A 15,828-nucleotide genomic window follows, 5' to 3' on the forward strand; every position below is an offset into this window, starting at 1 on the left:
ACATTTCTTGATATTATCTTATATGTATAAACTTAAGCATATATAATAACATATTTTAAATTATGAATTCATATCGAATTTTTTGCTGAAAATCGTAAAACAGCGTTTTGAATAAGGAGGTACGTTGTTTTCCTCAATATTCCATATTACGTTGCATCTTATAAGTAAACACATATATATCCAATGAACCAAATTATTTTCCATTATATTGCCGTTACTATTATGCTACTCCCAATGCAAGACAGGTCTTTCAATAGCGAAAATTGAAGTTCACCTTTTTTGAGTAAAGTCTATCTGTAGACACAAATATTTCACTTATATTAGAACGATCAAACTTTAATTCTAAAATTCCATCAAATTTGAGGCTTTTCTGATGCTCCATGAAAAGCAACACTGATGTTAAGCAAGCGTAACGGCCGCCATCCTTAATGTACTATCGTTAATAAATCGTCCAATTGATATGACTCTCAAGTAAAAGGTCTTGCAAATTAAAACGTGAGTTGCAATAGACTAAATGTTATCATACAAATTATAAATAAACATATATATGTATTCCATAAGTTTTCATTGTACCGAATAGGAGAAAATCAATTTTTTGCCAATGTTACTTTTATGGTTGTGACATGAAAACATTTGGTCCAACCTCAGTTGATGTAAATTTTGGATACTTTAAAAAATATTTGGTTTAGTAATAACAAAAAAAAAAAAAAAAAAAAAAAACAAACAAACCTTAATACAATCCTAAATGTCAAGACGTCTATATATTAGATATAAAAGTATAAGAGTAAGAGATTTTCAATCCCGTAAAGTTTTTCAAATAAGGCACACACATTACGATATAAGCATAAAAATAATATTAATCGAACATTCGCTTTCCTACACTACTAAAGGGTAAATCAACAATCAGCTGCTAATTGAAATTAGACTGTGACAATAACAATTATTTTTCAAAAAAGGAAAAAAAAAACAAAAAAGATTTACTAGATATTAATTTCATTTTCTATTTGTTTTTTGGATTTTAAGTTTCTTGCTTTTTTTATTACAAATTCAAGTTTAAAATTTAAAAAAATTATTCTCCTATAACAATGTGGTCAATGCAATTATCTATAATAACTTTTAACGTTTGGTAAATATCGCATTATGTTGTTTGCTATAGTTTATTAAAATGAGTTATTTTAGAAAATTTTGCGAAAATTCTCATATTTTAACAAATTTTCTACAAGTAAAGTATTGGAATATCTTCAATACAATATATGTATAAAGGATTATAATATCTATATATAAAGGATTAGAAAAAATATAAAAACGAAAACAAATTTCCATTTCCCAGGGGTATACCATTCATATCTTCAGATCGAAGTGCTCGCATAATTGATATTGCCATACAGTTAAATACGGGTAACTATGATATTGTTTCGCTGCAAGAGGTTTGGTCGGAAAACGACAGCAGATTATTACAAAATATGACAAAAAAAGTACTTCCGTATGCCCATTACTTTTATAGGTAATTGCGACTGGACAAGAGATAACAAAATGAATGCATAAGAACTGTTTTATTACAGTGGTGTCATGGGCTCTGGACTTTTGGTATTATCGAAATTTCCCATTGTGAGTTCAATCTTCCATGGATGGACTGTTAATGGTTATTTCCATCGCATACAACATGCCGATTGGTTCGGTGGAAAAGGCGTAGGTCTATGTCGTATACGCGTCGCGAATGATAGATACGTGCATGTCTATAATGCTCATGTATATTTGACGTAGTTATTAAATTTGAATATTACATCTTATGAATTTTGTTATATTACATTCCAGCTCCATGCTGAATATAATATCAAAAATGATGATTATAAAACACATCGAGTTTTACAAGCATTTGATACGGCTCAATTTATTGATGCTACTCGTGGCGACTCGATGGTTCAAGTTTTAGCCGGCGATTTTAATGCTAAACCTGGAGACCTTTCTTATGGGTAAATGCGAGCATTTAACTTTTCATTTGTATCCATGTCGTTTTCTTTTCAATGTTATAATCTTTAGTATTCTTTTACATATATCCGAGATGATAGATACGTGCAGTTCGGAATTGATAGCAACATATGAATGTAAGGATAATGCTTATACTTCAAAGGCTGCTTTGGCTAAAAATTCAACTGGTCAACGTATCGATCATATTTTTATGCGTAATAGTGATGATAAAGTGAAAGCAAGCGTTATGGAATATAAACTTCCATTGCCGCCTCGTGTGCCAGGAAAACGTTATAGTTATTCCGATCACGAAGCAGTACAAGTCAAACTTAAAATAGAAGAACTGCAGGAAGCAGATATAACGCGTCTTATTAAGAACAATCATTATGAATGTGGAAGAAACGTTTATTATACCACCTCAAATGGATTTATGGCCGCTTCGGAAAAAAAGAACACTGGACATTTTTACGTAGTAGATACTTTACTGCAGATGGCATTGATTAACGAAGGGATAACTGTGTGCGAGAGACATTTAAAACAATTGTATCGTGATCGTATCGCTTATTTATGCGTCGCTCTGTTTCTGTTGATTGGCTTTTTATTTATGTCCGAGTTTCCTGTGACTTATGTTTATCGAACTATTTTTATTTTGCTTAAACTAGTAACATTCGGTATTGTGCTGTACTGTTTGTTTATGGGCACCCTATGGAATCTAATCGAGCGTCATGGTACAATGTCGGGTAAAACTGCAATGGAAATTAAGTTGGGCGGTTTACAACTAGCTGAACGGGAATTTTATGCAATTTAGATTGCGTTGCGGGCCAGTTTTTCCGAATATTTTTTTTGTTTTTTCTTCACGATCTCACTACCACCTATCTACCTTTACATTAAATGAAATGGCTCAATAAGCATTTAACATAAACTTCCGATCTAAACAATTTCTTTAGACAGCCAAATTATTTCATAAATGTTTAAAACTTATCGTCATTCGCTTTTAACGTTTATATACGCATATACATAATTTATATAAATGATAAATATTTTAGTAAATAAACTTTAAAACTCTTTTACTTATATCGAAAGATGAAAGCTTTTTTTTTCTTTTTTTGAAGGAGCTGGAAGTCTTTGCTGGCAATGAATATGAAATACTTACAACTTCGAACATATCGTTATCTTATTTTTTTCTTTGAAAAGGTCGAAGTTTTAAGTAAATCGATTGGTAAAAAGTTCGAATATATTTTTTTTTGAGTTCTACAGTTTTCGTTTCTTCAATCGCAAACTACTAGTATTTTGAGAATGTATTTAATGAGATCTGATACTTATAGAAAAGTGAATTATATTTTGACCAAGGAACGCGAAAAGAGGAAAAGTTTCAATGTACTTGACTGTGATATTCAACAAATGTCAAATGCTTGCAACACATTGAAGTCTTATCGAAGTGTGCATGTTGCGTTGATAAGTGCAAGTAATGCAAATAATGGATTGGGATTACGAAAGTCGGTTTTCGAAATCATGACTATGTTTCTTCGTTTTGTTTGCTTTCGAAAATCGACAAAATCAATCCATGCAATCGCTTACATTTGCTAGGGAGCGATTCATTTCTTTTGCCTCCTAAATTGTGTTTTCAAAATGAAATAATACGAATAATTGCGCTCAATAAATTAACTCTTATAAAAAAGATATATATGATGCGATATATGGTATGACTAATATATTAAGTAAATGGATCTTCGATCTGTTTTGAAATCAAATGTGATAGAAGACAATATTCATTTCGTGAATATGTGTTACGGCGTGAATGACGCATTCGCATTGATTCATCATTGAGATGAAATTCAAGATTTAATGCATTGCGATCGGGCATCGAATAAAACCTACAACGATTTTGTGGCGAACTATTTTGTACTGCATTCAATTTGCGTAAGATCTAGTATTGGAAATAAAATTATTTAAAAACACATTCATTTCTTACATTTTTTTTTATTAATTATGAAAATATAAATCGTCCTTTATTTCAAAAATATATATATATATATCTATATATATAAATATATATATATATATATATTATTTTTTTGATTTCTTGTTCTTTTTTTAATTTTTTATTATTGTTTTTTTGTTGTTTTTTCAGACTTAAATTCTAGACTTCGTTTGTCGTGTATGATTAGTGAAATATTAAAATATAGAAATAATAAAATAAGAGAAAAATATTTTTCAAATAATATGAATTCATCTTATAAATGTAAAAAATAGCACAAAAATAAATGTATAGGTGAGGCGCGTTCCGCAAACGGTCAGTCTCCAAAGTGAAAAAAAAGAAAAAAAAAATGAAATGCTTCATATTTGAGATATAATATAAGGGTTAGAGAGAACGAGAACGAGAACAATGAATGGATTGAACGAAATAAACTGTTGTTGTTATTGTTAACAAGACTGAGAAGCTTTTATTCGTACAGATAGATGCCGTAATGAAAGGATGAAAGGATTTGCCATATCTCTATACGGATAAAAGCTTTCCGATTCTATTTCTTACAGACAGAACTAATTTAATTATTAATTAGTTCTCTCTGACTTTTTCGCGCTCTCGGTTAAATAAAAAAAAAAATAAATAAATATATATATATATATATATATATATATAATAAATACTAAGTGTGTATTGTGAATGACATGATAAATATATAAATAAATATGAGTGAGAATGAATGAACGAATGTTTTTTTATATTTTATTCTCATTATATTGTATAGAACTACAATAATAAATTTGTTAATATTATTACAATGTCTTCGAATTGTAATAATGACAATCATAATAATGATTACAATGATGATGATATTGATAATGATGATGATAATAATGATAATGATGATGACGATGATGACAATAATTATATTATTATTTTTTCTTTCAAAATCATGGTTCATCCATAAATAAATTGGCATTCTGCGTTAAAATCTGTTCGATGCAACTTTTCACATGGATTTTTTGCGGTTCCGGTATACTCTCGAGTTTCGGTAGCATTTTCATTAAGAATAAAAAGTCTGGCGATAGATTTATATTTTTATGGGGTATAACGGTGTTGCTTTCGTGCATTTTTAAACCGTTATCGCCGTTGGTTAATAATGAATTATTATTGGACGCTGTCACTATAACGGGTGTAGCGCCAGTACTTTCAATGAAACTTTTTTGATAGCTAATCTGCTGTCCGGTATTATGTTGCGCCAAATCGTTATTTTCGTACGAATGATGAGCGGAAACGATGCCATTGGAAATGTTAGTTAATTCCTCGGAGCTCTGTTGTTGTATTGGTATAATTTGAGTGTTAATTATTTTGGTGCGATTCTTTTTCGGCGGCAATGTTATAGGCAGTCTATCGTTGTATGCAGTCTTTGCATCCGATTTAATAACGATTACGTTGGGATTTTCATATTGATTATCGTCATTTATTATAACATTACTGCTTGCAGGTAGCTTTTCAGTTATATGACCACTGTCGATTAAAGTTTCGCTTGATCTAACCACTTCAACTCCGCTATTATTACTTACACCTTTGGCTTGTATGCAATTTAATATCTCGGGTAATATCTTTTCAAATTGTTGAGGCAATTGGCCATCGGATTTATCGGCAACTAACGTCAACTTTTTACAACCACCAATGTTATCGGTTCGCTTCAGCTTTTCCGAACTTTCGCTGTTCTCCTCCATTATTAAATACATTTTCCGCTTTTGGCCATTACTGCCGTTTGCATCTCCATGTTTACTTGTATCATTGCATTTCTCTGTAATCATAAACACTTTACGATTCTTTAAGGCCCCACGTCCATTGGATCTACTTTGCAATCCTTCGTTCAGAGTTTTAATGGCACTTTCAGTCAATTCGGCCATGGTGGGTTCGTCCGTGTTTGCAGTTATAGTCGCCTTCAGTTTTGCAATTTGTGGAATCGGCGATTCGCTGCCCGACTGTACATCGCTTATATGTGATATAGTTGATGTAGCCGAAGACATTGAATTTGTACGTTTTGGTGCCTGTACTATTATTGTCGAACCGCTCGGCATTGCATCCACATTTGAATTTTTATGACTCAATTGAAGTAAACGTTTCTTAAATTGGAAAATAATTAAGGAAAAGAAATATTTTTCTTAGCTTTTCTTGTCTTCCCGTCTAAGCCCACAGAGAAGAATCTTTCGCTATTTTTTTTTCAAAATTCATCAGATTTTTAACAATGAATTTTTGTTGAAAAAACTTGAAGAAAGGAAAGCGTTTAAAGCTTGAAAAGTTCTTCCAGTTACGATTAGTTGGACTATAAGTTAGACATTCCAAGTCTTCTCTTAAAAGATTCGTATCCGTTACGATTAATGTTTTATTAAAGTCATACCTACCTTTACCGCAATTTCTGTGGTACCTTGCGCGACTGTAGCGACGGCTGCTGATGCCATTAGAGCATCCTTTTGCATACGGGTTGGAGTAGTTTTGATTCTTGTTTTTGCCATTTGAGAAGTTTATTTGGACGTATTATCTAAATTCTTTGACGATTCTTTCTAAAAGAGATTTTGGGATTAAAATAAAAAAGAAAAATGTTAAAAAATGTATACCTATAAATATTTATATATATTAATTCCTGTTACAAATTTATTTATATATTTATTCATTAATTTATTGATTTTTTTTTTTTTTTTATATTCTAAACATTTTCTTACTAATACCGCAAGCTAAGTATGTTCACAGTATTGAAAGAATTAATTATATTCGAATCGAATTCAAAAAACGTAAGCAGTGCTTAAAAGCTTATACCTATTATTGGATGTATTACAATGTCCGGATATTGAATTGGAATTAAACTTTCGGCTCTAGAGGCATCAGTTATTTTTAATTGTCTTTTCGTCCTTCTTAAGTGAACAAAGTAGTCGTACGCTGTTCGCGTATTATCAAAATTCAATTTCCTTTCTTTGCATCTTAATTGAACACATTACGACGGACGTACAGGTTAAAGGGTGTATAAAAAATAACCTGAAGAAGGAATCCCATAGGATGTAAATAAAACATATTTAAATTAATAAAAAAGAATTTTTAACAAGTTTTCATTGAATATTATAAATAATAAAAATGTTGTTTTATAATCCGTTACGGAAGCTTACAAATAACGATGGATGGCATGCATACTATATTAGAAGCAACGTTTGGAAAGTAAAATTTCTACTTTTTAGATACGAATGGATATGAAAACTGTTAAGAAGAAAATAACGCGTCAATTAGAACAGACGCAAACAATCCCAGATTGCATGTGAGTGGTCTCATTCGCGGAATATCCTTCATACTTGTGGGCATGAAGGAGTCATATTTTTCTGCACGTTCGACTTGTCAGGGGAAACATCTGGAACAGCGGACAAGATGTATATGGATATGTATTTGAATAGGTGAGAATTTTCAGATCATAGTTGCTAGAGATTAGATCTGAAGAGTACGGTCGTTGGGCTAACAAATTTAACTCTCATTCATGTAAATTTACCCTTGTAGTTAGCCTCGGCGTAACTCGGCGTTTTTGTTTGTTTGTTTGCGAGCAAACACAGTGTTAAACGTGCGGATAACTTTCTCATACCTAAATTTTTTTAATATGTGATAAATCGCTTTGTTTGGTCAAGCTCATTGTGATGAAGAAAATTCGGGTAACGTTTTCTGAAGCGGTTGCAATTTTTGATCGCGTCGAACTATCATCGTTACCCCAGCTCTTGCTTGGTCAATGTTTCCATTCAGCTCCATCCACCGAATCACCATGATTTGATGATCCAAAGGTCTTGTATAAAGAGTACAACATGCCTTTATTTTAGGTAGGCATATTGTCTTGCAAGAATAAATACTTGACGGTAATTATTTTTTTTTCATTCCTTGCAAAAACATTTACATCGATTCGTTCGTTATGTCAAAGAACAACTGAGCGTTCAAATTGATCGAAATTTTGATGAGCAGTTAGTAACGCATGCGCAAAATATCTTACCCAATTTTTGTGGGACAAGCACTATCATCTTCATATTCGGGTCAGACAACCTACGCTTATTCTAGTCTACATGGATACGTCATTATAGGCATTTGTATTTTTTGGGTCAAGTGCTGCCATCATCATATTCGGGTCAGATAATTTTCGGACAACCCACGCCTATCGACTACATGGATACGTAATTATATGCATTCGTATCATTATAGAGGCATCAACTGAAACTAACAATAACCACGAGTTTACCGTCTAAGCATTTTCGGTTAAGCGGAGCAATTATTAGAAATAAAATTTTACTTAAAAAAAAAAAAAAAAATTTGTTGACTAAAATTCTCGTAAAGTAACTTTGGCAAGAATTCTATTTAAATTTAAAAGCTCTCTCTTCCCATAGCTATAACTTTATCTCCGGGTAAATGATACTGTAAAATTTGATTTTAAGCATAATTTCGTAGATAGAGTGCCGCAGATGTCTTTTGAGGTTGCTTTCTCGTGGTATTCGCAATGCATGCTAAGCTCAATAATTTTGTATTATACAAGGAAAGGAAAAAAAAAAAACAAAACAATACAAGACAAAATTTATGTGTGTGCATTTTCTTATTTCGTTTTCTTTTATATTTTCGAAATGGTAAAAATTTCGATTCATTCTGCCAGTATTTTTCACTCTGGTCGGCTCATCAGCACAAAGAAATGATCGGCATGGTCGGGATCAAACGTATCGGCAGCATAAGCTAATTAATTGCTTACGGGGGGAAGAAGCAGTAGTAGTAATAGTAGTAGTAGTAGTAGTAGTAGTAGTAGCAGTGGTAGTAGTTAGAGAAGAGAAAGAGAGCTTTTTCGCTCACAACTTCAATTTAATTGAAATGTTTAAAATTGTAAAAGTTATGCTTTAAGCTTTCGCATGTTATTCTTATTATTGTTTCTTCTTCTTTTTAATGTTTTGCGCTGCGTTAGAAGCTCAGTCTTATTATTATCACTGTACGTATATATATACATTGCATTATGTACATACGAGTAGAGTACGTATGCATTTGCGAAGATGTGCCTGCATGCTGTAAGTTTTATATATACTTTAGCGAATATATATATATATATATATATATATATTATTAATGGTCGGTCTAAAAATACTTTATAGTTAGCGTCGTCTTTATGATTGTTATTGTTGTAATTTTATTGTGTGTAGCAGTTGTTTTTCTTTTTTTCTTCTTTAATGGCGAAAAGAAATAAATTCCAACTCCCAACAATAAAAATGCATGCATGCATATACGTACGTACGGACTAATATATAACTAGGTGCGTGAAGTTGCTTGGTTGGGTACTTGGCTGTCTGACTATGTCGGCCTGTCTGTTCTATAAGTCTATCTATAATAGCTATAATAGCTTGCTAGCTATTCGTTTGGGGGTTTATTTTAGGCAAACAAATACATTTATTGCATGTGCTTAAATGTGTTCGTGTGCAGATACGTTTTGTTATTTCTTTTTTTTATTTTTTTTTTTATTTATTTATTTATTTTTATTTTATTTTTTTTTTTTGCTTCTTACATGTATAGAAAATTTCGAGCATATCTCTTATTTTTTTTTTTTTTTTTTTTTAATTTTTTGGTCGTTTGCAAGAACTTGCGGAACAAGTTTAAGGTCAAGTTTAATGCAAAACAAGAACTAAAAGAGCGTTTTTCTTATGCTTATTTTATATTTCATATAAAATGCATATAGATTTTTAATGCTATCTATCATCTGGAAAGTATTAATAATTTAATTAATTAACTTTTTCACATCAATTTCAAGCACATATATAATTAACCTTTTCTTTCTTCCTGCAGATCTCAAGCACTTTAATGGATTGAAAGAGAAAAAGTAAGCAAACTATCACTTTATTGCCGATGTTGTTATTGTTGTTGTTGTTACTGTTTTTCTTTTCTCCACACTCCTTGCAAAAAAAATAAATAAATAAATAAATAAATAAATAAATAAAAAAAAAATAAGAAGAAAAATTTCTAATGAAAATATTTTGTTTTTTTTTTTTCTTTTCTATTTTCTAATCGTGAAGAGCACTAAAAATAAACTCCCGTCCCAGTATATGTCACAATCGACCGATCTTGTTGATTGTTCTTTATTTACTGACTGAATCGCGGAGCTAGAGTAAATTGTAAATGCGAGTGTGTTCTTCAGTTCTTTTGCAATTTCATTGCTATTATTGTTGTTTCTGTTAGTGTTGTTTAAACCAACTGCAATTTCAAACTTTAAAATTAGATCCCATAACCAGACACAGTTGATGTTTGTACGTTTGTTGCGTATAAACTGCTGTTCATCTACTTGATACTTTCATGCTTCAATGTACCTACACAAGCGAACACATTCAAATTTAATATATATATATATATATATATATATATATATATATATGGGAATTGATATGAAAGCACATACATTTACCATAAGCGCGCAGAGAGGTTCTATAGACTCTTCCTAAACTCTCTTTGCAACTCTCATATTACTTTCAAAACCAGAAAAACATTCAAAAGTTCTAAGAGTTCCCGTCCGTTTGTCAGTCAGTCCTGCATTGCTTAGTGAACTTATTAATGAAAAAACGAAAATAAAAACAAAAACGATGAAAAAAGCATAAAAGCCCTTTCTGTTCCTTCTTATTTAATATATTTTTTACTGGCTTCATTTCAACTTACATATACACACAAAGAAGTTTTAATGAGTTCCTCCCTTAACGTCGTCACCCTTGCCATTAATATATATGCATACATATGTATATAATATATCTTTAATCCCTCAGTTACTATTCGGAACTACACATCTTTGCGTTCTTTGTCAACATGGTACGTACATAATAACGTGTACGGTCGGTTTTTTATTTTCTGTTTCTTTTGCTTTCCTCTTCGCTGTGCATTGACAGTTTGCATACAATTATTTAAGCCTCTGTAGAGCCGAGCGTAATGCCGTCACATATTTTTTTTTTGTAAGAAATGGTTAGGGTTTTGAAGGCTTTTGTCTTTTGTATTTTTTTTTTTTTTTTTTTTTTTTTGAAAGCTTTTAAGTAATTTGAATCAAAAATTGATATCAAGATCTTTGTATAAATGTAATCATGTAATATATATATATATACCTGACTAAAAGAACAAAAAAGGGGAAAAAAAAGATAATAAGAAGCAAGAAAGTTGTCACCCATGTTGGAAACTTATTGTTATAAACCTTCATCATGCTGATCAACACTTTTTTTCTCATCACATTACGAGCGATTACATCACGATTTGAAAAACCGATTTTTGGTAGTGCTGAGCAGGCTGAGGTCGGTTCATGTTAGGTGAACCGCAGCTAAATTAAAATGCTGACCTGATCCTTAATCGTGGTATGGGTTTTAAAACTTTAAAAGCGAATAACCAGACGTCCAAATCAGGCGAATAGTAAAACGCTCTCGCAGAACCATTACAATGTGAGAAGGGTCATAATCGATGCACGTCTTCCAAAATCGAGTCTAGTGTATCTAGTCAAGTTATATTTGCGGAAGGTCACCAAGAGATTTTTTCACTGCCAATCAATACTTGTTTCGAACATCGAATCGTTCACTTCTATCGGTATAAGCTGAATGTTGGCCAGATGTGGCGTCTTTGAACAAAGCACGCTCGCTCTAGACAAAAAGATTTTTTCAAGATTTTCGACTGGTTTCAGTCACTAAGTGATTCTAAATGAATTGGTATAAGAAAAGGTGGATCTATCACAACTCCTTCCGTACTACAAGTGGTGCAGGTATTTCCAATGTTTACGCCGAATTTTTACGGCCGGGCGAATATTTACCGCCCATTCCGTGTGGAATCGAATTGTTGGATAATCAATATTCACTTCAAAGCGAATACATCTGACTAACTATGGAGAATACATCGGATCCGTAGTATTTATGAAATGATTCGAAATATTGAGTTAGTTATGCGCATCTTTGTTTAGTCTTGAATTTTGAAAAACTTTTTACTCTTCTTCATTGTCTTTGAGTTAGTTCTAAGAATCGCTTGCAGTGATCCACCAATGATACCACGTCTAAGGCGATAATTAAAAAAAATCTGACGTCTAGAAATCTGTTCTTTAATTGATTGCATGGCATTGAGTTCGATAACGTTGACTGCATTTTTGTTGGGCAGATATAAACGTACTGTCAACGAGTTCAAGGTTATCGAAAAACGATTTTTTCCTTTTTCCTCAATTATAACTTCACCTATTGATCTATTGATAGCGTCTTGGAAAGCTTGTCTATTAACTGACTTATTCTTCTTGCTTGGGGGAATCTATGAATATATCCATTGTACTGTGAATAGCTTACTGTTTCAGTAAAAGCAAGCTGGAATGAAGCGCATATTGTTTGAATTAAATTAAATTTCAATTTTGTTGGATTTGTATGTTAAAGGCATGTCCGTTGCATCGCAATGGAGAAATAAACCATATCGAGATATAAAACTTATTTATTTATTTATTCACTCACTCATCAGAAAAGCATTGAAGAAGGAAGAAAAAATTTAGAAAATGCAGTAATAAACGAATATATTCTTTGCGACTAGTTAAGCTTGAAAAGCTGGGGGAGTAGCTGGGGTATCGGGCTTCTTTAATAATATTTACATCAACTTAAATGCATTTAGTGGAGCCGAAGATTTTATCAGTTCGTTACCTAAGCAAATTTTCGTTTCAAAACTCGATCAAACGATCGCTTTCAGGGGAATTCGAATTCTTTTACTAACGTAGTATCGCCACATTTCCAATTTAAATTTTCAATTTGATCGTAGAAATTGAAATCTAAATCATGAAATATGAATCTATAAATAATTCCGCAAAACAAGCGTTGCTTCTTATTTCAATATTCGTAGACAATGTTGTATTGCGATTAGAGGAGAATGCGAAATTAAAAATGTTTGCATTATTAAGAACTATAAAAACAACAATAAGAATAAAGAGAAGAATAAATACTTATTTATGTTTACACTGTCTTTGATATCATAGCGCATGGGTGTATGGAACAAGCAATTATGCTTGTACGAACACTTTCAGTGAACAGATAGACGAACGGACGGACAAATGAACAGAGTGGCGGAAAGAAAGAAAAAATTAGCTACCTGCATACAACGCATTATCTGCATGCACATATGACGACGCGTAACGTATAAGTCTCCCCATGGCATTGAAAATTATGTTTTGTTTGTTTTTATTGCAGTTTGAATGAAGCATTTAAAGTTCTGCCCCAAAAGTTCAACAACCTTTGACTTTGAACAAAAGCACAATAATATTATATACTTTATGCTCTAACACATACACACACACACACACACACGCACACACACTTGCACTGATTTCTGTTGTCACCAACACGGAGAGCCAACAGATTTGTATGAATGCGAGGCATATTTTATACTTAAATGGTGTTTCGAGAGCCATTGTATGCTGTAAAGATGTAATGAGCACGAATAAAAAAAGCTCTTTTTGGCGAAAGCAAAAAAAAAAAAACTACACACGCGAGAGAGCTTGATGGTTTCACCCAACGAGCAGCTGGGTAGAGCAGCGCTTGGCGCTTGCAAAACAAACATGTGTATGCCCCGGTGTTCGTTGTACGTTACTTGTTGACTCGTCTGGAGCCGTGAACCTATACGAAATGTTGCGTTCACATTTCGCCCGCAACAGCCCTCGACGATTTAGTTGTAAGGATAATCAAAAAAAGGAAATGGAAACCAATCATTTCTCGTTGGGTTTTATTTGAGAGTAGTCTCGTCGCTGCTTTGTGTAGTGTGTCATACAATAATAAATGAATTCCGAACCTATTACACGTAAAATGTAATTCTGACTGTGACTGTGTACGGAAAATTTTTTTAAACTTTATAATTTTCACGGATACAGAAAGAGAGAGAGAGAGAGGGAGAGAAAGCAAAATATTTTTTTTTCTCAAAAATTCGAATTAAGAGGACCAGAAGAACCTAACATAAGACATAAAGGCGAAATTCTACAGATAAGCATTTCTAATGGAATTTTGCTCATTACAATGTCTGAATAGCCGCACAATCGATCGCTTCATCTTGGGATTATGTCCGATCTCTGTACCCGAATTATGTCGATTTTCGTTGATTACTGCAGTCTAATTATTACGCTTAAGATAACGAGAATGGGTCTTGGATCGAATCAGCATAAATAACAACATCCCGTAAATATTCTTGCAACTTTGTTCACCAATTCGGATGAAGCGAATTTTTGAATGGTACTTGATCGCTTAGAATCTACATAACCTCACTCTACTATGCGTAAATTTATAACCAAAAATGAGTCAAATTTAAATGCAATAAATTTGGCAAGGAACATTCCGTTTATATCTCGGAACCGTCGTCTTCTTAGTGTTGAGATTATGTTGAACTTTTGCGATTAAAGGGAGAAGGATTTTAGGGATGCAAATTTCTCGAAGGAATATTCAAGCTCTTTTCCCACACGCGATCAGTTTATTTGAAATGCATGGAGCGCGCTCTTGGTTGAAGTGTTGCTATCAAGTTTGTGCAAACATATCTCACGGAATACGATAACAAATGTAAACCAAGCGCAGTTAATACGATTATTATAATTCGAGCGAATCTGATCATTTTGCCTAATTAGGACCAGAGACCGGCTTTCAAATATAAGATAAGCTGTAGATTGTAGCAAAGCTGATGCACGAAAGGTGATATCGCGCTTGTGGCCAAAATGGAAGCAGGCTATAAAGTTCGAGAAAGACTCGTTTTGAATTATCAATCCATAGATGTAGAGTGTTTTAGAACATTGTTTTTTTTTTTAATATAGTGTAATATAGAAAAATGAGAAAATTTAAGAGCAGTCTTCGATTTTTTTTTTTTTTTTTTTTTTTTAACTAAATCGATTCTATTGTTTACATAAATTAATTAGGCAAACTTTTCTCTATTACAAACATATCAAATTTATGCAGATTTGTGAGTGTAGTTATAAAGCGACTCGAGTTTGGAAATTTGCGAATGTTCGAATGAAATAAGAGCCTTTTTTTTTTTTTTTTTTGTTTCAAAAATATAATGTAAAAGGTTTCACGGTTCGGGCTAAGCTTAGTCACTTTTTACATTTAGAATTTGTTAATTACTCGCCGGGTGTTTACATTATTTATTATTTATATTCCTTGTTGTAGTTTGCCTGCCATTGTTGGTTAGTATCTAGAATCAGGAATACTTGGTATTATGTTGAGGTTGTGTGAACGAAAACAGGAAGAATGCAAGATGTGAAATGTAAAATTATATATATATATATACACTTGTAAACATGCAAGAATGCATTAAAGAGAAGTTGTGTACACGTATACATATAATAATAATAATAATAATAATAATAATAATAATATGAAGAAAAAAGAGAAAACAGCGAAAACGACAATGCTTGAATGCGGCCTTTGTTGCTGCAAGAAGCTGAGATGTAAGCTGTGTAAGCGAATAACAAAAGTATGCATGTACAAGAGCACAAGCACAAGCACAAGCACAAGCACAAAAGCACTCATGCTCTCATGTCATAAGAATGAAAAGAAAAAGAAAAAGCCAAGAAAGAAAAAGCTTTGTGCTTAAAGGGTCATTTTTATATATAAAATGACAAACTAATGCAATTTTTGTTCGTTTTCGCTTCAACGGCACAAAGGAAATGTAAATAAGTAAAGAAGAAAAGAAGGAAATGACGCGACACGCGTGATTTTCTTTTGGTTTTTGTTTTTTTTTTATTTTTTTGCTTTCCTTGCTTAATTTTCTCCGTCTGCATCGAGACATAAATACACAGATCTAATAAACTATGAGAACTTTTTATATACATACATACATATATATATATATATATATATATATATATATATATATAT

At 32.1% G+C, this 15,828-nt stretch overlaps 2 protein-coding genes across 9 annotated transcripts in view; one reads left to right on the top strand and one right to left on the bottom strand.

The window, feature by feature from the left end:
- Positions 1-1,002: 1,002 nt before the first annotated feature.
- On the top strand, positions 1,003-3,081 carry LOC119631518 (putative neutral sphingomyelinase). Its single transcript, XM_038023816.1, has 5 exons — positions 1,003-1,126; positions 1,331-1,504; positions 1,563-1,749; positions 1,816-1,973; positions 2,041-3,081. Exons 1-5 carry the CDS (start codon positions 1,086-1,088, stop codon positions 2,774-2,776), a joined length of 1,296 nt encoding a protein of 431 aa, XP_037879744.1. The 5' UTR covers positions 1,003-1,085; the 3' UTR covers positions 2,777-3,081.
- Positions 3,082-4,813: 1,732 nt separating this feature from the next.
- LOC119631517 (myb-like protein U) overlaps positions 4,814-15,828 on the bottom strand; it is an 11,591-nt gene continuing 576 nt past the window's right edge. The window contains exons 1-4 of one of the 8 annotated variants that reach the window (XM_038023810.1): positions 9,763-9,897; positions 6,764-6,979; positions 6,352-6,510; positions 4,814-6,072 (exon numbers count right to left, since the gene is read on the bottom strand). In XM_038023810.1, the coding sequence (XP_037879738.1) occupies positions 4,885-6,072; positions 6,352-6,462 (1,299 nt within the window). In that variant the 5' untranslated portion in view covers positions 6,463-6,510; positions 6,764-6,979; positions 9,763-9,897 and the 3' untranslated portion in view covers positions 4,814-4,884. Of the gene's footprint in view, positions 6,073-6,351; positions 6,511-6,763; positions 7,210-7,478; positions 8,665-9,762; positions 9,898-13,066; positions 14,798-15,828 lie in introns of those variants that run through there. The other 7 variants (XM_038023808.1, XM_038023807.1, XM_038023815.1 and 4 more) reach the window with 7 other exon arrangements.

The sequence above is a fragment of the Glossina fuscipes genome, unplaced genomic scaffold (assembly GCF_014805625.2).
Source record: "Glossina fuscipes isolate IAEA_lab_2018 unplaced genomic scaffold, Yale_Gfus_2 1, whole genome shotgun sequence".
NCBI classification, from domain to species: Eukaryota; Metazoa; Arthropoda; class Insecta; order Diptera; family Glossinidae; genus Glossina; species Glossina fuscipes.